The sequence below is a fragment of the Trichogramma pretiosum genome, unplaced genomic scaffold (assembly GCF_000599845.2).
Source record: "Trichogramma pretiosum strain Unisexual culture from Peru unplaced genomic scaffold, Tpre_2.0 scaffold109, whole genome shotgun sequence".
Classification (NCBI taxonomy): domain Eukaryota; kingdom Metazoa; phylum Arthropoda; class Insecta; order Hymenoptera; family Trichogrammatidae; genus Trichogramma; species Trichogramma pretiosum.
The window spans coordinates 155446-177934 of record NW_019640787.1 but is presented as its reverse complement, the minus strand read 5'-3'; the positions used below and the strand labels follow the sequence as shown (position 1 = coordinate 177934).

Sequence of the window (22489 nt, the reverse complement as noted above, 5' to 3'; positions counted from 1 at the left end):
AAAGGACTATTAAAAGAAGTTTATTACTCTTAGAAAACTAATAGTATCAATATTTGTTTTTTTTTATGGCTTACTCTGAGTATTGTTTTTTTGTAGATATATTTTGAAAAACGTTCAAAAATAAAATTATCTGACTAACTTCTAATAGGCAAATATTTTTTACATTTTATCTATAATTTTTCTAAAAAATCGACTCATTTGAATATAATTTTTGATCGCTCCATATCAATCAAGACTTTCAGAAAAATTAGTTCATAAAGTAGCATCAATATTTAGAAATGAATGAATTTAGTCATCAGATATGAAAAATCCAATAAAACAAAAAACAATGAAAATTATTTAGCTTAAAACATGGACTTTATTTAGAATTTTTTGAAGCTCTTCTTTGTGCTGTTGCCTTTGGACACTTTCAACACATTGAAGCGCACAGTTTTACTGAGTGGTCTGCATTCTCCAATAGTAACAACATCACCAATCTCAACATCTCTGAAATAGCAAAAATACTCAATTAGAAAATGATTATTACAAAAAATGAAAAATTGTCAACTGTATTGACAATTTTAACTATATCAGTAGACGATTAAGATATCTTCATTTTGTTCTCAGAAGACCGTCGTCAATATCATCATGCATAATTCATTAACAATTATAAATGTATTTACAAGTTTGATCATATAAAAATTTACCTGAATGCTGGGGAAAGATGAACAGACATATTCCTATGCCTCTTTTCAAAACGGTTGTACTTGCGAATATAATGCAAGTAGTCACGACGAACAACGATTGTCCTCTGCATCTTATTCTTGATGACGGTTCCAGTCAGGATTCTACCTCTGATGGATACATCACCTGTGAAAGGGCATTTTTTATCAATGTAGGTACCCTCAATAGCCTGTAATGCAAAATATTGAAAATTAAAACATGCCGTAACTGAAGTAAACAATACATATAGGACAAAAGATATTGAAAAATTGAAATGTCAGTAGACGATTAAGTTATCTTCAGTTTATTTTCAGAAGACCGTCGTCAATATCATCATTTAATAATTATTAACAAAACAGAAAAAAATATATTTCAACAATAAAATGAATGCTTACTTCTCTTGGGGTTTTGAATCCAAGACCAACCTCACGGGTATATCTGAGGGATTTGCGACCCTTGGATGCCGACTTTTTCTTGTTAAGGAAAATAGTCGGTTGTTTTTGAAAACTTTTCAAATTCGCCTAAAAATGACAATGATATTAGTTTTCGAACGTACGAGTAAAAATTACACATTATTTTAGCTATTTGAAGAAAAAAAAATATGAGCAGTTCGCGATGGTGAAATGCAACAGTTGTTCGTACAGGTTATGAGCCAAGTGTAAAATTAAAAATATTGATTCATAAAATTTAACGTTAATAAACAAATACATTCAAAGTTTGCGCAATACTAAAAACAGAATCAAAACTATACATTGAAGATTCATACTGCGAAGAAGCATTTTTAAAATACAACACGCAAATCAAGTGATGAGGGAAGCCAGGGCAATGAACACGTGTGGACGATAGTCAACCCACATTTTGTTGCGAACTTTTTTAAACATTGGCATCAACAAATAAACCACACGAACTCATTTTACACTGGCAAGACTTCATCGTTGAAGAAAAATCACTAATAATGATTCAATATATTATAATTATAAGAAAATTATAAATTTATAAGCACCTGGTCTGCCATGGTGACACTGTTAATACTTGTCCCGTTGTCCGACCGTAAAAACTAACCAAGCAAACGCTACGCGCCGGGCGGCATGGCTGGTAATTATACCGGAGCGCCTCTATGCTTAATTTAGGAGACTAGTAAAGCCGGTATTAAGAACTTATTTTATGACAATTTTAAAAATAAAAAAATGTTGAAAAACATTTTACTAAGAAAAATGTTATAGGTTAACTATCTAAACTGCATGCTTTTCTAGGGGTAAGCAATTGATATAAAAAACACTAATTTTAACATTCTCAATAAATATGCTTAACCTTTGATTATTTTAAAGTCCATTCTTTTTTTTAATTCTTACACTCTTATTTTTTTTTCTATGTATAATCCTTTCTTTTATTTACAAAATTGATATAAATAAATTTATGCACGGAAATATTCCGAAAAAGTTTTGCTTCTTGATATAAGTAGTTTATACAATTAATTACTTGGAAAAAATTTACCAAATTTGCGCAAATCTATCTGTTTAACCAGTTTTTAAATAAGAATATGAAAAAGCAAAAATTACATGTTAAAAAATTATTTATTGACTCACGATGCATATTACATATACAACTAAAAAAGTACAAGTACAGATATATTTACAAAATCTTAATTAACAGTTGCTAAATTATTTACAAGACACAATATATTTATGACACCACCATGAGACGTGGAGCGATATTCATGGACATAAGCTCCTGGAACAAAAGCTTGGCCGCATAGGGCAATCGAACCTGGGATATCTGTGTTTTATTCTTGCAGCCTTTGCATTCGAAGGTGTTGTTTTTCAGATTGGCTATGGCAATCAGACCGCAAAAGTTGCAAACGTGAATGCGGTAAGGGTCCGACACTTCAAAGAGACGTTCACGCAGGAATTGAGCTGCTCCGTGACTGATTTGACAATCGCGCTCCATCTCGCCGAAACGCAGGCCTCCGTCTCGGGCCCTACCCTCCATGGGTTGACGGACCAAAATCTGAACCGGTCCTCTGGCTCTGCTGTGGATTTTGTCGTCCACCATATGTTTGAGACGCTGATAGTAGGTCGGACCCAAGAAAACTTGGGCATTGATCTTGCGGCCGGTGTGGCCATTGTACATGACTTCGTTGCCTCGAAGTTGATAGCCGTAATCCACGAGGAGACTTGAGATCTTTTGTACATTGACGGCGTCGTTGAAGGGCGTAGCGTCGCCGATTTCTCCCTTGTTCGACGAAACTTTGCCCTGAATGCACTCGATCAAGTGACCGATCGTCATACGCGATGGGATGGCGTGAGGATTAATGATGATGTCGGGTGTGATGCCCTCGCACGAGAAGGGCATGTCCTCTTGACGGTACTGGATTCCGCAGGTACCTTTCTGACCGTGACGAGATGCAAATTTGTCGCCGATTTGAGGGATGCGTACACTGCGAACTCGAATTTTGCAGAATTTGTAGCCTTCGCTGTTCAAGGTCAGCATAACTTGATCGACGATTCCAGTTTCACTGTTACGTAAAAATGTCGAGGCATCTCTCTTTGTGAATTGTTTTGTTGTGCTATTCAACTGCAAAGTTAAACAATTAATTATTAAAAAATAAAAACTAAAATTATCGGAGATGTAGAAAATTGGATTTTTTTTACAAACCTCGTCGTCGTTTTCTGGAAGAGTCATGGTTTTTCCAATGATAACATCGTCACCGGATACACGAATACCTGGTGAAATGATTCCGTCATCGTCCAATTTGTCGTACAAGGCATTACGCATACCTTGGCAGGTCTGGCGGTTTGGCTTCTCAAACTGTTCTTCGCTGTCGCCGAACTTTTTCGCTTCGGCATCTTTGTAAGATCTGTAAAATACAGATCTGAAGAATCCTCTTTCGACTGCACTTGCATTGAGGATGACACTGTCTTCTTGGTTGTAACCAGTGTAACACAAGATAGCTACAATACTGTTGATGCCTGCTGGCAATTCTCTGAATCTCAAGTATTCCATCGATCTGGTAGTGACAAGAGGTTTGTGAGGATAATAAAGGACGTGAGCTAGAGTGTCCATACGAACATGGAAGTTGGTAATGTAAACTCCCATAGCTTGTTTACCCATAGCACTTTGATAGGTGTTTCTGGGACTTTGATTGTGATCAGGGAATGGAATGATTGAGGCACAAACACCCAAAATCATGGCAGGATGAATTTCACAATGTGTATAAGTTGTACAGTAAGCGTACTCCTTGCCTTGTTTCAGATCATCTGGTGACATGGAAATCATTACTGTTTCTTCCTCTAGAGTATCAATGTACTCCACTACTCCACTCATAACTAATTCTTGCCATCCATCGTTGTTATAATCTCTTTCTTTCAACATGTCAATGTGAGATTTTTTCAGCAAAAGTTGTTGGTTTTCAACAATCAGTAAAGGTCTACTGATTCTGCCAGCATCGGTATAAATTCTGATCTCACGATCACGAATATCTCTGATCATTGATACTTCTGACACAATGATGTCCATCTGCCTTCTCAATTTTCTAAGAGTTTTCATGAGTTGCTCTGGATCTCTGTGAATGCCTACCCAGCAACCATTGACAAATATCTTCGTAGACTCATTAATTGCGCTTGGAGCAATTTCTTCCAAGTTTTCCATGGACCATTCTTCCAAAAACTCAAGAATAGGTGATGCTTGGGATCCAACACTGATGTATGCCATAAGAGCTAAATTTTTTACCAGACCAACAGCAGCTCCCTCAGGGGTCTCAGCTGGACACAACATTCCCCACAGAGTATTATGTAATTGACGAGGCTTGGCTAATTTACCATCTCTGCCAATTGGAGAGTTTACTCTTCTCAAATGAGAGAGTGTTGAAGCAAAAGTGAGCCTGTTCAATACCTGAGATACTCCGGCTCTAGCTAAATGGGCTTTCTTCTGGTCACCCCAATTACCAGTAGCTAAGGAATATCTCAAACCATCTGTAATGATTTTGGTCTTTACGGCAAGTTCTAAATTAAAATCTTTTCCTCTGTCCACGAACTTTTGACCATACATTTTAACTTCTTTCATGAGATTTTTGAACAAACCTCGGAATAAGAATGCTAGCAATGGACCAGCCAAATCTAGACGTTTGTTACCATAATGATCTCGATCGTCGAGCTCACGACGGCCAAGAGAAGCAGAAAGCAATCGATGAAACATATATCCAAGAAAGTAGGCTTTCTTTGTTTCACAAAAGTCACTTATACCAACATGAGGTAACATTTCTTTTTGCAATATTTCTTTGCCATACTTTATGAGTTTCTCTTTTGTGATACCTGGCCTTGAACCACGGGCACCTATAAAGCTGACAGCGACGTTTTGTTCTTGTATCACAAATGCCTCATCAAAAGATGGTTTTACCATTTCCATCATTTCAGGATCATCGAAATCATAAATGATGTGCTCAAGTATATCACGATCAGCTACAAATCCAAGTGCTCGAAATACAATAATGATAGGAATTTCCTGTCTGATGTATGGCAAAACTGCTACAATTCGTTGGCCTATAGCTGATTTTTTAAGATTCTGTAAACATTAATTCAATTTATTTAGAGAATTCTAATTTCATTTTCAATTTGAATAAAAAATCATAGACAAAGGGTACTCACTGCTCCACTTTTAGACATCATGTTGATCCATAATGTCGAAGTTGGCCTCGAACTATGCTCTAAACAAGATCTTATTTCACACTTGTAGGCATATTTACCATCTTTCATACTAAAAACATAAACGGTGTTAGTAGCCATTTTCTCTTGAGCTATCAGTACTTTTTCAGATCCATTGATGATAAAATAGCCACCAGCATCCAAAGGACACTCGTTTAATTCAGTTAAATCGCGATCGGCCAAACCAGCCAATAAACAATATTTAGATCTCAACATAATTGGAATTTTCCCAATGAATGTCTTCTGATGTTGCGATGCTGTAAAATTAAAATAAAGTTTCTATAGATCAATTAAGTTATGAATAATTAATTTGAATATAAAGTTCAAAAATGTAAATTGACTATACAATTTTAATAGTAGTGTAATTGATGTTATTCAGAGATTTAATATAGGTTTTATGTGTTGTTAATACTTACTGCATTCTTCATCAGGTTTTTCTATAGTTTTTGTAATATCAACATAAAGTGGTGCAGCATAAGTCAAATTTCTCAATCTTGCTTCATTAGGCATCATGGGCGACGGAGCACCATCTTTTTCCCAATGTGTAGGTTTGGATAAATAAATTTGTTCAAATTTTACAAGATGCTTCATTGGTTTCTCAATTTCTCCAGTTGTATGTTGGACCTCGGCAACAATTTCGATGACAGGTGAATCTTCAACGATTCTCTGAACAGACATCTCAATAAATTCATCAAAGCTGTCAAGCTGCTGTCGCACCAAACCTTTTTCATCAAAATATGCATTGATGACAATCCAACAAGCTTCTTGCCAGAGCTTGGAAGATATTTCTTGCCCTTCCTCATCCTCGTAGGGATCTAAATTACATATATTTATATAGTTTTTTGTTTTTGGTAATAACTTTTTTAATGTACTATAACTTATTGTTTTAAAAGCAGAAAAGTCTTTTTAATTTATAAATTTCTTTACTATTATAACTCTAGAAGACAAAAGAAGTATGCAGATGGAATTTGTTTTAGAACAATAATTAGTTTATTGGTTGTACTGTACATGTATGAGTATGTCATGGAATGCATTAAACTTTTATCAATCATTTATCAATCATTGTAAGTAAAAGAAGCATCTATGCTCTTAAATTGACTATGAAAAGGTTATGTTTTCAGTCGATATATTTTACAAGAACATTTGCCATTGCTCGTGGAGTGGACATCATTACCTTGATCGTCGTACATCTTGAACGATGTTTCTTTTGACGTTCAACAATCACAACAACCACGAAATATCTATAGGTCGAGTACCACGGTATGAGCAGCGATCACTGATCAAATGTCAGTGAACAGCGAACGCATCATCCGGCGGCCGGCAATATTATTCGATACTACTGTCGTGGTTCGATACTTGGTAGTATCGATACATCGAAGCAACAAACAATATTTTTTTTTCATAAAAACTGTTATCATTAAACAATTATCATTTGAAAATTGATACTAGTTTGTTAATTATCATGATATTATAGCTCTTGTGAAATTAAAAAAGTTTGATAAATTATCGTCATTATAATATTATTACTGTAAAAATGTATAATAAATTTATTTTTACTCGGTCAAATTCTTTGCACTGCGAGTAAACGTTCCCGCGTTAGTTTTTTATAAAGGAAACTTAATATTTCTAACTCAACTTAACAATAATGTACTTTTTCTATCAATTACGCGATTGTGTTACTGTACTTATTGTGTATAAGGCCGGTTACCGGCTAAATTCGAAATAGTGGCACAGATAAGGTAATGGAGGCGCTCTCGGAGTTGCGCATGCGACTTCGAGTCAGGTGGTGCACGCAGCGTCCGTCAGTCAAGCAGTCGGCGTGTATGTGCAACAAACATTGATGTATACTATACACGTATAACATGTGCCACACACAGTAACAGTCAATGGTCATTGAGTGACCACTCTTGTGTTAATTATTGCTGTTTTGTCGTGCAAGTGAACGTAAACATTTTTTAAATACTTTGTTGATCGATCATCCAAGCCGCTCGATCGTTTTTCGTTGTAGAAGTTCCATTGTTGCAGCTGTTTTGCTCGGTGATTTGAGAACTCTAACCTCAACATGTCGGACATTGAAGCAACAAACAAAAATGAGGATCAAAGTGACGTGCTGGACAAAAGTCTCATTGAAAGTTCCGCGGACAAAGTAGCTGAAGACAAGTCCGCTTTGAATTCACCAACTTCCAAAATGTCTACACCGGCTAGATCTCGTTCAGCGACTCCTGAGGATGCTGCATCTGACCACCCCAAGTCGAGGTCAGTAAGCCCTTCGAAGCGATCATCTCGTTCTCGCTCCAAGTCGAAGTCGGTAAGCCCATCTGGACGTGCATCTCGCTCTCGTTCAAAATCAAGATCAAGATCAAAATCATCTGCTAGATCTGGTTCACGGTCAAAATCTAGATCAGTCAGTCCATCAAAACGATCATCTCGCTCTCGCTCAAAGTCAAGATCCAGATCAAAGTCATCTGTTAGATCTGCTTCACGATCAAAATCAAGGTCAGCAAGTCCTGATGGACGTACATCTCGTTCTCGTTCTCGTTCTCGTTCTCGTTCGAAGTCAAGATCAGTAAGTCCGTCTAAACGTGCATCTCGTTCTCGCTCAAAGTCTAGATCAAGATCAAAGTCATCTGCCAAATCTGTTTCACGGTCAAAGTCGAGGTCAGTGAGCCCATCTCGACGTGCGTCTCGTTCTCGCTCAAAATCGAGATCTCGTTCAAAATCATCCGCTAGATCTGCTTCACGCTCCAAGTCTAGATCAGTCAGTCCATCAAAACGATCATCTCGTTCTCGCTCAAAGTCGAGGTCCCGATCAAGGTCGTCCGCTAGATCTGCTTCACGTTCAAAGTCGAGGTCGGTGAGCCCATCGAAGCGATCATCTCGATCTCGCTCAAAGTCGAGGTCCCGTTCAAGATCATCCGCCAGATCAGGTTCTCGCTCAAAGTCAAGGTCAGTAAGCCCATCTAGACGGGCATCTCGTTCTCGCTCAAAGTCGAGATCCCGATCAAAGTCATCTGTTAGATCTGCATCACGTTCAAAATCTAGATCAAGATCAAAATCCAGATCACGATCAAGATCATCCGCTAGGTCTCGATCACACTCCAGTTCAAAATCGTCCATTGTTGGACGCCCATCGAAGCGAAAAGCTCAACGTTTATCTCGATCTCGTTCGAGGTCAAGATCAAGTTCACGATCAAGTGCGAGATCGTCCCCAGGAAGACGTTCCACGAAACGGAAAGTTCTCTCGCCGTCGAGATCTCGTTCTAGGTCCAGATCAAGGTCCAGTGCTCGGTCTGCCTCAGTCGCCAGCTCCAAGTCTTCTCTTAAAGATTCATCACCTAAACGTCGGTCTCGATCAAGGTCTGGATCTCGTGCTCGATCAGCAAGTAACTCTAGCTCGGCGTCATTGAAAAAGCGAAAAATTGAAGATCTGGCCGATGAAGATAATGAAGCTGGTCCTTCTGACAAGCAACCACATGAGGCAGCTGCTGCTCAAGGTAGCGACTCTGAAGATGAAATCCAACAAAGATCTGCAGGATACGATGATAACATGAGCGACTTTGATCGTATGCTTCAGCAAAAGAAAGAATTGAAAAGGCGTAGAAAGCGTAAAGACATTGATATCATCAATGACAATGATGATATTATAGCACAGTTATTAGCTGATATGAGGAATGCTTATATGGAAGACAGAAAGCTCAATGAGCTGGGTAAGCCAGCCACATACAAAATTGCCATGTTGTCAAAAGTCATGTCGCAGTTAAAAAAACAAGATTTACAATTGGCATTTTTAGAACATAATGTTTTGTCAGTACTCACAGATTGGTTAGCACCTATGCCGGATAAATCATTGACATCTTTAAGAATAAGAGACTCAATTTTGAAATTACTGCATGAGTTTCCAAGAATTGACCAATCTTCACTGAAACAGTCTGGAATTGGAAAGGCAGTTATGTATTTGTATAAGCATCCTAAGGAAACAAAAGAGAATAAAACTAGAGCTGGAAAATTGATCAATGAATGGGCAAGACCAATTTTCAATTTGTCTACTGATTTCAAAGCTATGACCAAAGAAGAAAGGATGCAGAGAGATATGGAGCAAATCCCTACTAAAAAGCGCAAGACCAAGGATGATTCATCATCATTCAGATCAAAAGACATAAACAGAGCTCTGAAAGAAGAATCAAAGCCATTGAGGCCAGGTGATCCTGGTTGGGTTTCAAGAGCTCGAGTGCCTATGCCTTCATCCAAAGACTATGTTGTCAGACCAGAGTGGAAATCAGATACCGATATTAGTAGAACTGTTAAACCACCGCCTAATCGTTTTGAAAAACATATGAAAAATTTCATTGAAAACAGAAGAATGAGATCCTCCAGAAGAGCTGTTGAGATATCTATTGAAGGACGCAAAATGGCTCTGTAAGAATGTTTAAAAAAAAATAATGTCAGAGAGATATGTCAATTGGTAATATAAGTAATAGTTTATAGTTTACGCATGTTCCACAAAACTACAGATAACATTGTAAATATTAATTATTTAGTTAAAAACAATGAATCAATGTTAGATTATTTTTTATAAAAAGTACTTGGTGATTCTAAGGCAATACATGTCTTTGTTGTAATTTAATAATGGTATTGTCATATATTAAACTCTAAATAAAAATGTCAATTTTATTTTTTTTCTTGTAATCTTCCTCGATCACTTCTTTTCCTATAAAAGCACAAGTGGAAATGATACAGAATGAATTAAATAATTGAGTTAAAAATTATGATCTGTCAATTGTTTACTGTATAATTTTTCAATTGAAACAATTGAATTTTTAATGAAATTTAAACTTTTTTTTATAATTAGCTAGCCATTAAAAAAAGCTTAGGTGAACGTGGTACCACCATCATAAAAATTTTCTACTAAAAAAGTTAGAAAAAAGAACGTTTTTAAAGTTGGCGAATGTGAAAATTCGGTTATTTTGATTGATAAAGTCTCGATTCGATTTGTCGTCAGCTGTTTCTTCACTCATCTAGGATCGCTTCAAGAATTAAAGTATAGTTTAGGTCTTAAGGGTGAACATTGCAAAGCATTATATTCTTTACCAAAGAAGCATAATCGTTATCATGAGTCGCAATTGTAACTTTAAAAGAAAAGTCGAAGATGACGCTGAACTTCCGTGTAAAAAAGTGAAAATAGCTGAAGAAATCGTAGATGAACTCGTAGATAAAACAACTATAAACGTGTGTCACATGCAAATTATTGATATTTTCTGATTACATTATTTTAAATTAAATGTTCTTTGTTTTATTAGATAACTTCTGATAGTTGTACGAAGCATAAAAATCCTTTGAGAGAAAGTTTACAGAATAGATATAAATATAGCTGTAAAAAACATGGAGTTTCCTTTTTGTCTGACAATATTCGAAAAGTATCTCATCAGAATTCAAAAGAAAATCGTTACCAGTTGGTATTAAATTTCCGTGCGCTGCGCTTATCTACTGATCCAGCTCGTCGAGTCAATCAAGTTACAATTGACCAAAGTTCGAACGCAATAAAATCTGAGGTAATTCAAATATTTTTTCATCATTTTAGTCGAATTTATTTTGGATTAATTCGAAACCTCGGCGTATTTCAGAATACTACCAGCATCGATTCAATTCAAAATTCAAGTTTGTCAGAGGCTACAAAAAGTATTGTTGAAGAAAATCCCGTTGACCGTTCATTTGTAGAATATTCCGATCGAACGATTTATTTCTCACACAATAATCATGCAAAACTGACGAATGGCGATTGTTTTCGCATAAGGAAATCATCGGGAGGAAATTTGGTTTACAGTCAAAATGAAGATTACGCAACCAGTGATTATTTCGAAGACACCGATCATGAAAGTAGATGCGATTGTTCCTCGAGTGACGATGATTCTCAAGATAGCCACCCTTGAGAGTCGAATGTAGATTTTTTCAGTTAAAATGAAGTAGATGTTAGTCAATCTGTAAAGATATCATGTGCGTGATTAAAACTGAAAAAAAGATTAAGTTTAGGAATTTTTGTTTGAGTTTTTGTTGGATCAAGGTTTTGAAAGATTAATTATGTTAAACGTAAAATTATGTCTAATCAGAATACAGTTATTAGTTTTATTAGCGATCAATAAATACAACGTGTAAAATTTGACGGCAAATGCTATACTAAAACCCTTAGTTCCGAGAGTTCACACATTAAATATTTGATATCACAATCAATTGATACTGGGTGCACATTTGCTTCATTTCTTTTCTCCTTTTAATTATACCAAGTTTTATCGACATGTTCAATGCGCTATCAGTAATTTTCAGATTGTAAATAAATGAGGACATTTCCATACTTCACGCAGACAAAATTGATACATTTTATTTTTGATGATATGAATAGTACTTTGCACAAACACTTGACACTGGCCTTTATACCTTATTTTTACCAATTTTGTAAATTTTGCTCTTCGATAAAATGAAGATACATTTTCAAATTATATGGCTTGTTTGTGCGTATTATTCTTACATGAGATTCAGAAAAAAATTCTTATTGAATATGGATAAGAGTGTAACGAATTCTTTTTTCTTTTGCACAAAATAGTACATGTTCTTGTATAAAAAGACGTTAATTTTCATCACGTTAAAATCATATTTTGAAGTGTTTGATGTCAGTCGTTTTAAGCCATGTTGTATGCATTCAAGTATCTTTTTTTTCTTCAAAATTCAAGTGAAGATAAATTACACAATACATCATTCAATATTTATAATTTATGTTCTTAAACTAAAAAAAAAATTTAAAAACAAAAAAACTTCTTTAAAGATGGCCAAAAACACTTGACACAAATCTTTTATATAATAATGTAATATGTTTTATTGCATTAACAGATTCACTAATTGAGATTGGTACTGTTTATAATTAATAATCTAAAATTTTTATTACTTTAATTATCTACTGTACAGCATTTTACATTGAATTTTTTTAACATTTATTATATAAAATTATTTTTATTTGTCTAAAGATTAATTCAAAGATAGTGAGATTGCACATTTTGCGTTTTTTACTGAATTTAAAATTGGAATTTCATTCAAAGTTAAAGAAAAAAAATTAATTATCACAATACATAAATTTAATGTTCTCATGTACTGTATTCATATGATCTGAATCAAAAACTAAAATTAAATTATTTATGAGTAAAAAATTACGAAATATCGGTATAAATAATTTCTAGACAAATTCAAGCAAACTCGATTACTTTTAAAAAAAGATCACACATCATATGTACAAAAAATGTTTTAAAACAAATTCATCAATCTTACTTACTTAAGAATGACGATTATGAAAAAAGTCATTTAGAATACAATTTAATAACAACTCACGTACTATGCTGGATTTTAACTGTTTTAAAACTTCATTTTTATCAGTCAGTTCTTCTTAATTAGTTTTATGTACAAAGATCTCGATATAACAATATATTTCAAACTTACATAGTATGTCACTTGGCAAACGGATAATCGTTAACTGATTTGTTTTATTTAACCTATGTTGATATTTACAGCATGTTATTGTTTAATTTTACACAATAGAACAATTCCTTAAACAAACCAAACATCACACTTAATATACTCTAAAATTAAAATGTTTCGTTAATTATAAACTGGCAACAAGTAACAGTCGAACAATGCTACATAATAATAATTTTAACTGAGTAAGACTTTGCATACCATATAAGCCATTTTAAATAAAATTCAAATATATTCATTTATTTTAATTTCAACAAATAACAATATTTATAACCCTAAAAGACGAATAAAAAAGCTTTAAGGGTTAAGTACTGACCAAACAAACATTCAATAATGAAATTCGATTTACAATTTTTCCAAAATATTCCGTTTATATAGTATGCAAAATGGAGCTTGAAATTATTGACTTAATCGCGAATTTTTTCATTCAAATTAAAGAGAATTAAAAAAAAGAGAGATAGGTGGTAATGATAACAAAGTTGCAAGATAAACGTTAATTAATTTTTAAACATAATTTGTTCAAAATTTTGAAAAATTATTTACTTGAGCATTTTCTAAGATCACATTTCACAAATTTTATGACTATATATTGCTGGTCAAGAAGAAAAATCGACTCTTAGAAAAAAAAACATTTTCAACACGAACGTTATCGTCGCGATATTTTCTTCTCATTGAGATATTGAGTCTACTAACCAAGTCAAGGACAAAGTTATCGTGAAATATTAAAACAAATTTAGCAGCAAAAAAGCCACGCGCGTCCATCTATCTAAATATTGTCTACCCAACTTACACGATTATTCATTTACACGACTCGTTTTGTATGAAGGAAAAAAAAATCAATTTTTCATTGGCCACGCATGAGATTGGTTCGATAATTGGCATACATTTTTTTTCGTCGAAGCCAATTTACAGTACGGAAGCTTCGGTGCGTGCGCTCGGCGAGGTCGTCGCACGCGCGGCGGCCACCACGGTCGAGGTGGCGGCGGCGCCAGCGGAGGCATTGTTATTGTTGTTGTTGTTATTGTTGCTAGCCTCGCCGGCGTGACTGGAGCAGTAGAACTTCTTGTGGGCGATGAAGGTGCTCAAGTAGGTGAAGCTTATGTCGCACGAGCGGCAGTAGCGAGGACCGCTCTTCGTCACATCGAGGCTCTCCTCGGCCGGGGACGGCGGCGGCAGCGGTGGAGTCTCCTCGCGCTCCTGCTTGATCTTTCCTGGCGCTGGCGATACCGTTGGCGACGTCGCCGGGGAATTATTACTGGCCGTCGTGATCGGCAGGGGACTCTTGCGAATGACACCGGGCTCGCTGCTCTTGCCGTTGAGCTGCTGCTGTTGCTGCTGGGCGTCCGCAGAAACCTCCTCGGGTGTCGCAACCAATACTGGCTCCGGTTGGGTGGGAATGGCTACATCATCCTCCAGTACGTACGTAATGTATTTCTCCTCCTGCAAAAACGACACGAACTCGGTTATTAACATGTTTCAAAACGTTCGTTCGACAGGATAAACCATTTCGTACCTTTAAATCTGCTCCGCGCTTTTCAAAGTGCATCCTTATGTGCGTCCTCATACCGCGCAGAGTGTTGCCCTTGTAGGAGCAAATTTTGCAACGAAACGCTTTAATGCCCTGATGACCGTCCATGTGCCGCTGAGCAGCCGCCGCGGTCGGACTGATTGCGCCGCAAACGAGACACGGCCAGTTTCCAGTCTGCCCCGTCGCGCAGGTATGCGATGCGCCTGCTTCTACCATCACCTGTTCGATTCATTGAAAAGCGTAATTATACGATCGGTTCTCGGGCTCGTGTCATCAAAATTAAACACGGTTTAAACAACGATTACGTACCTTGCACTTGGGGCAGGGCGTGTGATGGTCCTGAGATTCGGGCCTCTTGCGACAATAAAATGCCTGATGAGCCACGAGATTGTCCATGGAAGCGAACTTGATGCCGCACGCGGCGCAGATCAGCTGCACGAGGGGCGGCGAGGGTGTGCCCGCCGGTGGTGGGCTCGTGTTACCGCCAGCGGCACCGCCGCTCTCGCGAGCTTGACAGTAATGCTTTTTATGCGCCACGAAGTTCTCGTGTTTACAGAATACAATGTTGCACTCTTTACATCTGCGGATGAAAAAATAAAGAAAGATAGTTAATGTTGTACTACTCTCGCGAATGAGGTGTAAAAATCACATTCATGGAAGTATCCATTATACGTACTTGGAGACTCCCTGCTTGACCAGGACACTGGGCACCGGTGGCGGCGGCAACTCGTTCAGTCGCAGAGCCAGCTCGGTCGGCGGCGTTGGCGCCGCTATCCGCTCCGCAGGCATTTGCGCGGCAGGCAGAGATCTCGTTCGCGGGCTCGCACTACCGCGCGAACGTGGACTGCCCGGCATCGGTGGCAACGAGCAGGCCAGCGGGGATATTCGATTCTCCTTCTCGTGGTCCTGTAAACGTCCGATCATACGTTAAAAATGACATCGATTAAGTATGAGTAGGAAGCAATATTTTTCATTCATTCTTATTATGAATTATTCCTGTATAGATAAATACCTACTGCCTATTGACTAATTGCATACATAGTGAGTTATAAAAATGTCTATAAAAACAGCTTGTCGCTGAAAGCTCTTTGTAATACTAAACAAAATCACAAACAACATTTTCCGTTCTGTCACATAAGAATGTTTTTCATAAATAGATTTCAGCTAATTGTAAGTCAATAACGCGGTTTCGTCTCACATTGCCTCAATTTACAAATGGATTTAAGGTATTAACTAAAAAGTTATGTATGTACGCAGGTTAGTGATAACGTATAGATCGCCAAAAATTGCGTAACTTAATTATGCAATAAAATAAACAAAAAAATCATTCATCAAACGCGGTGTTTGATTGCACGTCGATCTTACCGGTGATCTCCTGACGCTGAGGTCGAGCGGCGTCGAGGCGGACAGCGACGACGCGTTGTTGGGCGAGTTGACCGCGCTCGGTGCCTGCACGAGGCCGCTGGGCGCCGCCACCGAGCCACCACCACCGTGATGATGATGATGATGATGACCACCGCCACCGGGATGACTGGCGCCGGCGGACTTGTTGACGGCGCGCAGCACGCTCGGCGGCGCGACCATGGGCGGGGCCGCGGCCTCCATCGGCAGCTGCATGCCGAGGCTGCGCGTCATCGGCTGCAGGGTGCCGTTCGGCATGAGGAAGCAGGGCGTGTCGGCGGCCGGCAGTCCGGGCGCGGCGAGGAGCGACGCGCTCTGCACCAGAGCCACGGGCACGATGAGGATCGGATTGGTGGGCAGCGCCAGGCAGGGCTGGGGCGGGGGCGAGTCGCCCGGACTGGCGCGGCTCGGCGGCGACGATCCCTTGGCCGAGGGCAGACCCGCTGGCGTCGGGGTCGAGTCCTTCACCACGTGCCGCGTGCTGCAGTAGTGCGTCTTGTGCGCCCGATACGTCTTCAGAGAGCTGAACCTGCACCACGAAACAAAAAAGGGAAGTTTGAGAAATGGACCTTTGCATCGAGTTGCAGAACGCACGCGAGTATACGGACTTGATATCGCAGTTGCGGCAGTAGCGCTCGGACTCCTCGTTGAGGGTGCCGTTGACGGTGACGACGCCGCCGTGCTGTACCGTCACGCCAGACGCGGCCGACTGTTGGCCGGCTATGGCGATGGCCGACGCAGACGGCGGTGCTGGCGGTGCTACGACGGGGCTGGGTTGCTGCTGCTGCTGTTGCACCGGCGACGAGGCGTGCATGCGCATGTGGCGATTCAGCGAGACTTTTTTGTCGGCGCTGTAGGAGCAGTGCGGACAGCCGTAGGCCTTGCGCGGCCCGTCGAATTTGTGGCCGCCACCGCCGGGCCCGGAACTGTTGTGTCCCCCGGGACCTTTGTTGGCGCCGCCGCCGCCGCCTCCCCCGTCCTCGTCGTCGTCGTTGTTCTCGGCGTCGCTCTCGAGCCGGGGCCTGTGCGAGCAGTAGTACTTCTTGTGGGCCTCGAGCGTGCTCGCCGAGCTGAATCTGATGCTGCAGGGCGCGCAGTAGAGCACGGTCGGTCGGTTGATGCCCGCAGCGGCGGCGGCGGCCACCGCCATCGCCTGGGCCATGGCCGCGGCCGGATCGACGAGACCGCCGCCGACCCCGATTATGTCCTTGGCGGACTGCGCCTGGGCCGAGCCGTCGTTCGGCAGCATGAGCAAACGTCCGGTTGCTATCGCTGGAAAAAGCGTATGATTATTGTTTTTTTCTTTTTTTTTTTTTATAATCGTTCGTATACTAATTGTTACACAAACCCAGATTGAATGATAATTAGGAAAGAGACCAAAATAAACCGATTGCGTGTATCAGAGTCGAACTTTTTTTTTATCTCGCATCACGGAGCGAGCGGATGTTCTTAATCTAATAATTTTTTTTTTTTTTCGAAGTATCCGATACTATCTCCGCGTACTCGAATTCGTTATCGATTATTATCGTCGATCTCGAGTAGCTAATTAATCAAACATCGCAAACAAAAAATACATTCAACGGGTTCTCGAACGTAAAAAAATGATTAGATCGGAAAGATCATCGGATGAAGAACTTACCATTTTGCAATCCACTCGGCAGGGAGACCTGCGAGACGCTTCCCGGCGGCGACGACGATTCCTCGTCTGGCCTCATCATCGTCTGCCGATCGGTAGACGATCTCGATCTCAGTGCCGGATCCGTGGCGAGGCTGGCGTTGAGCCTGAGCCTCGGTGTGCCGGTCGCAGCCGTCGTCGTCGACGCCGCCGCCGTCACGCCACTACCAGCCGACGACGGTGGCGAGTCATCCTCGCGCAGCTGCTGCTGCTGCTGCCTCGGTCTCTTGGACTCGCTCACCAGCTGCACGTCCGAGCTCGAGTCGTCGGAGCCGCTCCGTCGCAGGGCCCGCCGGCCGTTATTGTTTAGCACGGTGCTACTGTTGCTATTGTTGGCGTTCGCGTTGCTGTTGCTGTTGGTGGTGGGGCCGCCGATGCCGCCGCTGGCCGAGCAATTCGACGACGAGTTCGACGAGGCTCGCTCCTCCTCGCGCATCACCAAACTGACGCCGCAGTCGTCGTCTTGCTCCATTTGTTGCCGATGCGTCGCCGACTTCGGGCTCGAGTCTTGCACCGAGTTCGGTCGCGATGGCCGCCGCTGCTGTTCGCGATGATGATGATGATGATGATGATGATGCTGGTGGAGGTGGTGCTGCGGAGGACGACGATACGGTTAAGAATATTAATAACATTTATCCGCGTGTTTTGTGAAAACGATAATTATAATATGCTCCCGCGAGATAAGCGATGGCTCGCGCTGACAATCTACGCGATAAATTTATGCTTTAACGAGTTAAGTCATGATTAATTATGTCGGCGTTAGATTACATCTTTCATGTACGTAAGTCGAAGCTCGAGCGTTGCGCTATATATGTAATGTAATGTATATACGAAGACGTGATAATTCGTCGAAAAGCTCAGAAATATTATACGCACGTACGATGATGATTCCTTTAACCGATAATACATAAAAAAAACCCGATCGACGAATTACGAAAGACAAATTTCGCTGCAGTCGCGTCACGAAAATCGTCCGTAAAGATAGCAACAATAATCATAATTATAAAAATGACGAATAAAGAGAGACTGCGTCCAACCTCGTAATCCTCCGCCATGCTGGCGAGTCGTTTTCTGGCATCGTCGCTCAGCGTGTTGAGCCTGAGCCTGCTGCCGATGCTGTCCTCGCTCGCCTGGACGACCACCTCCTGTGCCGAGGCACGATTGAGTCTAGGCGGCGGTGGCAGTGTGATCGCGAAGTTGTCGTCGTCGTCGTGCAGCTGACTGGCCGCCGGGCTCGGGGGCCCCGAGCAATCGGCACCGTCCCGGCCGCCGCAGCCGCCACCGCTGCTCACGGACGGCGCTTTTTCCGAGTCGCTCCACTCTTCATCGTCTCCTGCGAGAGAGAGAGAGAGAGAGAAAGAAAAAAATAGATTAGTTAATGATTAAATAAATATACTAATAATAATCGTATACTATGTAGCAGAGCTCGAGGCAGGTGAATAATGTACATACACTTCGGAGCGATTTTATAAGAGGATTAAAAAAAAAAAAATACTGCACGAATCTCCTTCGGGAGGAGAGAAACGTTGATCGATTTATATATGAAAAACCGACAAGAGGTTGACATTGAATCGCGATAAATCTTAAATTTTCAAGTTTCGTACATACGTATTCGCACGCGGGCACCACTCGAACGCCAACAGATGGCTGCACGTAAGATTATACTTCGAAGATCGTTATCGCTTGCGTTGAATAATATAAGCGCGCGCGCTCCTTCTCTTTTCTTCTGACGTTTTTTTTTTTTTTATAGGAAAAAAAAAATATTTATCGACGCGTGTTTATAGGTGTGCGCTTGTGTGTGTTATATTTAATAGTAATAACGTCGACTGACCAGTAGCCGCACTGTCAGTCAGTTTATGGAAGTCGAGAGATACAAATCTCTTTAATTAGAATCTCTCTGGATCGTGCACTTTGATCGTCGTTGTTGCTATTATTTTTTTTTTCAAGAAATCCACGTGTTTCGTGTCTCCTTTGTGAATTCCTTGCGGTTTTTGAAAGTAGCTACCGCTAAATTTAAATCTATACGGATCTTTTACTACCTGCGTTCGTTGCGTTATTCTGTTTTTCCCGATTGATATTTCGCAGCACACGGTATCTTGCATAAAGTTTTACGTTTGGCAGAAAAAAACTCACTGAACGTGCTTTTTCTCCATTTGATTTAAAAATGTCACGAAAAAATAAACCAATTGTACATTACAAAAAAAAAGCTCTCGCAATCGGAGCATCGAATCGAAACAATTGATATATTTCGAGTCAAAAAGATGTCAACTGTAGGTTTAAAAAAACAATTCAAAACGAGTCAGTTACGAACCGGTACATTTGAGCTGGGAAATCCTGAGGCTGGACTGCATAAGCACCATATTCATCACTGGCTTCGAAGCACAATGCTGACATATCCACACACACACACACCCACTCAATTACGAAACTATCGCGAAGGAAAAAAAGTGACTAGTATAGTTGTTTTTTTCTTCTTTTTTTTTACGAAAAAGTATACGGTTATACGAAACGCGTAGACGCGACGAGACGAGAACGGGAGCGCGTCCGCGTCCCTAATGCTGTGCTCCGCAGTTTGCGCGTAAGCAAAGCACCGCCGCACACACATACACAAACACACAGACAGTCAGGCACATGCACACAAACACACGTTCTACAGTGTATAGCGCTACTCCTAGTCCGTTGCCGGCAATTCTCCCCCTCTTTCTCCTTCTTCTACTTCTCTTCTGCTCTCGTGCGAACGCTGAATACCCTGATCTCTCCCCTCTATCGTCGTTCCATATCACCACGCGTATGTATATATATATATGTGCGCTCAGTATACACATATATATATCGAAGCCTGCCGAACGAAAGCTGAGTGCGTGAGTTAACTCTTATCTCATGGGCTGTGTGTGCATGTATAGAGAGCCTAGCGCCAATAGACGCGCGCGCGTGAGAGAGAGAGTCAGCCATATACATAGAGAGAAAAGCAACCGATGTCTTATCTGTTCTTTCGTCTGTGCTGCAGATAATGTATATAAACGCGAATATACAGACACACACACACACGTACGTACAGGAGATCGCGCATCGAACCGCAGCACGTACCACTACCACGTAGTACGTGTGTAAGTGAAGCTGCTCTCTCGCTATCGTCCCCTAACACGCTCCTTTTTATCGGGACGTACTCATCGACTTTTTGCTTTTTGCCAAGCAGCAACAGCAGCAGCAGCAGCACACCCACGCGCTATATATGTATAATAATATATAAAAGCTTGCGAGAGAAAGAGAGACCTTGTCGATCATTCTCACTGAAGCTTGACTCCGCAGCTCGCGCGTCGACTTTTTTCTTCCCTATATATGCCGAAAGTCGCGAAACGCGCGCGCTTATCGGTACTGGATCTGTATAATATTATTTGATAGGGTGCGTGCGAGCTCTGGCGTCAACGCGTGTGATGCATTTCATGGAAACTGTTTTGATCTTCGCTATTCGAACGAGATATACTTATTAACCGAATAAACGATACCAAGACTTTGAATCATCTCGATCGCGCAGTTCGCGTTTGCGCGTGATGATCGAACGAAATCGAGCGCTGCGTGCGTCGTGCAATAATCAAAGAAAGAAAAAGAAGAAGAAGAAGTAGATGATCTCGAGACGCAAAAAGCAAGAAGCAAAAAAAAAGAAGAGCGCGCCGAAGGTTAAACCCGAGCCAGAGACGAGAAATTCCATTTCGATACACAGCGTATATATACACACGACAGGGAGGAAATTTAATCTAAAACGGAAGAAGTCCACGAAGCGCGAAGGCTTGTATAGATTGTAATCGCGGCACACGCACACACACACACACACGCACGCACGCATCGAATCACGCAGCCGAGCCCGAGAGCTGAGTGACATTGCGAATCAAAGGCAGGAGCGCGCGCATATAAGAGAATCGACCTCGTCGGATCCCATCTCCCATTACAAAACTTATAATACATATAATATGTATATTTGGAACTCGCGCATATCAACGTCGCGAATTTTGCTGGTCGAGCTTCGGGAAAAAACTCAGAAAATTAACGCGATAAGTTATCATTAATTTTTGACTAGAAACGAGAGAAGAGCATTAACATCTCTGACTCTGATTACTCGTCGTTCCAGGAGCGGGGAGCACGGTAGACGTGCATCGCAAAAATCGCACGGTAGTCGTGCATCCGTATTAAATATACAACATAATAATACGAACATCGCTCGATTTTTTGTTTTTGGAGTGCACGGGATCGTGCGACTGCAGTGGTAGTGCACAAAAGCACAGCTCCCTTATATATAATATATTATTTAATCGAGCGAGTCCCTTGCGCGAGCGAAGGTGCGAAATATCTACTACGCGGAATATCGATGCTTGCCAGGAGACGCCACGCGCGTGGACAGTTGTTGTTGGGGGAGTTAGCCTTTTTAATGCTACAAGTGCATAGCTGTATATAAAAGCTGTATATATATGTACGTATATATAGCAGCAGGATGTTTTAATTGCCTAGCTTTGAAATCACAAGAACAAAGATGCGTCCGGCTGATAGAGTCATGTCTGTGTATACACATATACACACGGCGAGTGCATCCTCGTCCTCATCCACATCGTTGACTTCTTCTTCTTCTTCGTTCTATTGCTGCTGCTGCTGCTGCTGTTTCTTCCTAGCCCACATTATCGCTCATCTCGACGAGCGCACAACACCACGCGCGTATGTATCTCTCTCTCTCTCTCTTCGTATAACCAGCAAAAGGGTCTGTGTTCTCTCTCTCTCTCTCTCTCTTTCTCTCGCTGGCCTCCTGAGAGACGTTGAATAAGCAGTCATCGCGAGCGGGCATATCGCTGCGCGGTATAAGCGAGTATGTGCAGGCCCCAGCTTAACACTCGAGCCTCCGATTTCTCTTGTAATTGCAGCGGCACGCAAGCTGCGCGCAGCTCCTCTCTTTCCCTATTATATATACCTCGCTGACTGCTC

The 22489-nt window shown here is 40.8% G+C and overlaps 5 protein-coding genes across 5 annotated transcripts; 1 reads left to right on the top strand and 4 right to left on the bottom strand.

Moving 5' to 3' along the window:
• Window positions 1-335: 335 nt before the first annotated feature.
• On the bottom strand, window positions 336-1784 carry LOC106653997 (40S ribosomal protein S11-like). Its single transcript, XM_014373679.1, has 4 exons — window positions 1706-1784; window positions 1098-1223; window positions 687-892; window positions 336-486 (listed from the first exon to the last, which is right to left on the bottom strand). The coding sequence occupies exons 1-4, from the start codon at window positions 1715-1717 to the stop codon at window positions 363-365; spliced, it is 468 nt and encodes a 155-aa protein (XP_014229165.1). The 5' UTR covers window positions 1718-1784; the 3' UTR covers window positions 336-362.
• A 485-nt stretch (window positions 1785-2269) lies between these two features.
• On the bottom strand, window positions 2270-6693 carry LOC106653996 (DNA-directed RNA polymerase II subunit RPB2). The gene is made up of 5 exons (XM_014373678.2): window positions 6577-6693; window positions 5819-6217; window positions 5346-5659; window positions 3358-5262; window positions 2270-3276 (listed from the first exon to the last, which is right to left on the bottom strand). Exons 1-5 carry the CDS (start codon window positions 6590-6592, stop codon window positions 2386-2388), a joined length of 3525 nt encoding a protein of 1174 aa, XP_014229164.1. The 5' UTR covers window positions 6593-6693; the 3' UTR covers window positions 2270-2385.
• An 806-nt stretch (window positions 6694-7499) lies between these two features.
• LOC106653943 (zinc finger CCCH domain-containing protein 13-like) lies at window positions 7500-8519 on the bottom strand. The gene has a single exon (XM_014373608.2). The coding sequence runs from the start codon at window positions 8517-8519 to the stop codon at window positions 7500-7502; it is 1020 nt and encodes a 339-aa protein (XP_014229094.2).
• Window positions 8520-8949: 430 nt separating this feature from the next.
• LOC106653941 (protein IWS1 homolog) lies at window positions 8950-9822 on the top strand. The gene has a single exon (XM_014373607.1). The coding sequence runs from the start codon at window positions 8950-8952 to the stop codon at window positions 9820-9822; it is 873 nt and encodes a 290-aa protein (XP_014229093.1).
• Window positions 9823-12373: 2551 nt separating this feature from the next.
• On the bottom strand, window positions 12374-20060 carry LOC106653940 (zinc finger protein ush). Its single transcript, XM_014373606.2, has 9 exons — window positions 19833-20060; window positions 18559-18854; window positions 17486-18113; window positions 16455-17118; window positions 15811-16375; window positions 15122-15351; window positions 14755-15025; window positions 14431-14664; window positions 12374-14357 (listed from the first exon to the last, which is right to left on the bottom strand). The coding sequence occupies exons 1-9, from the start codon at window positions 19885-19887 to the stop codon at window positions 13824-13826; spliced, it is 3477 nt and encodes a 1158-aa protein (XP_014229092.1). The 5' UTR covers window positions 19888-20060; the 3' UTR covers window positions 12374-13823.
• Window positions 20061-22489: the final 2429 nt, after the last annotated feature.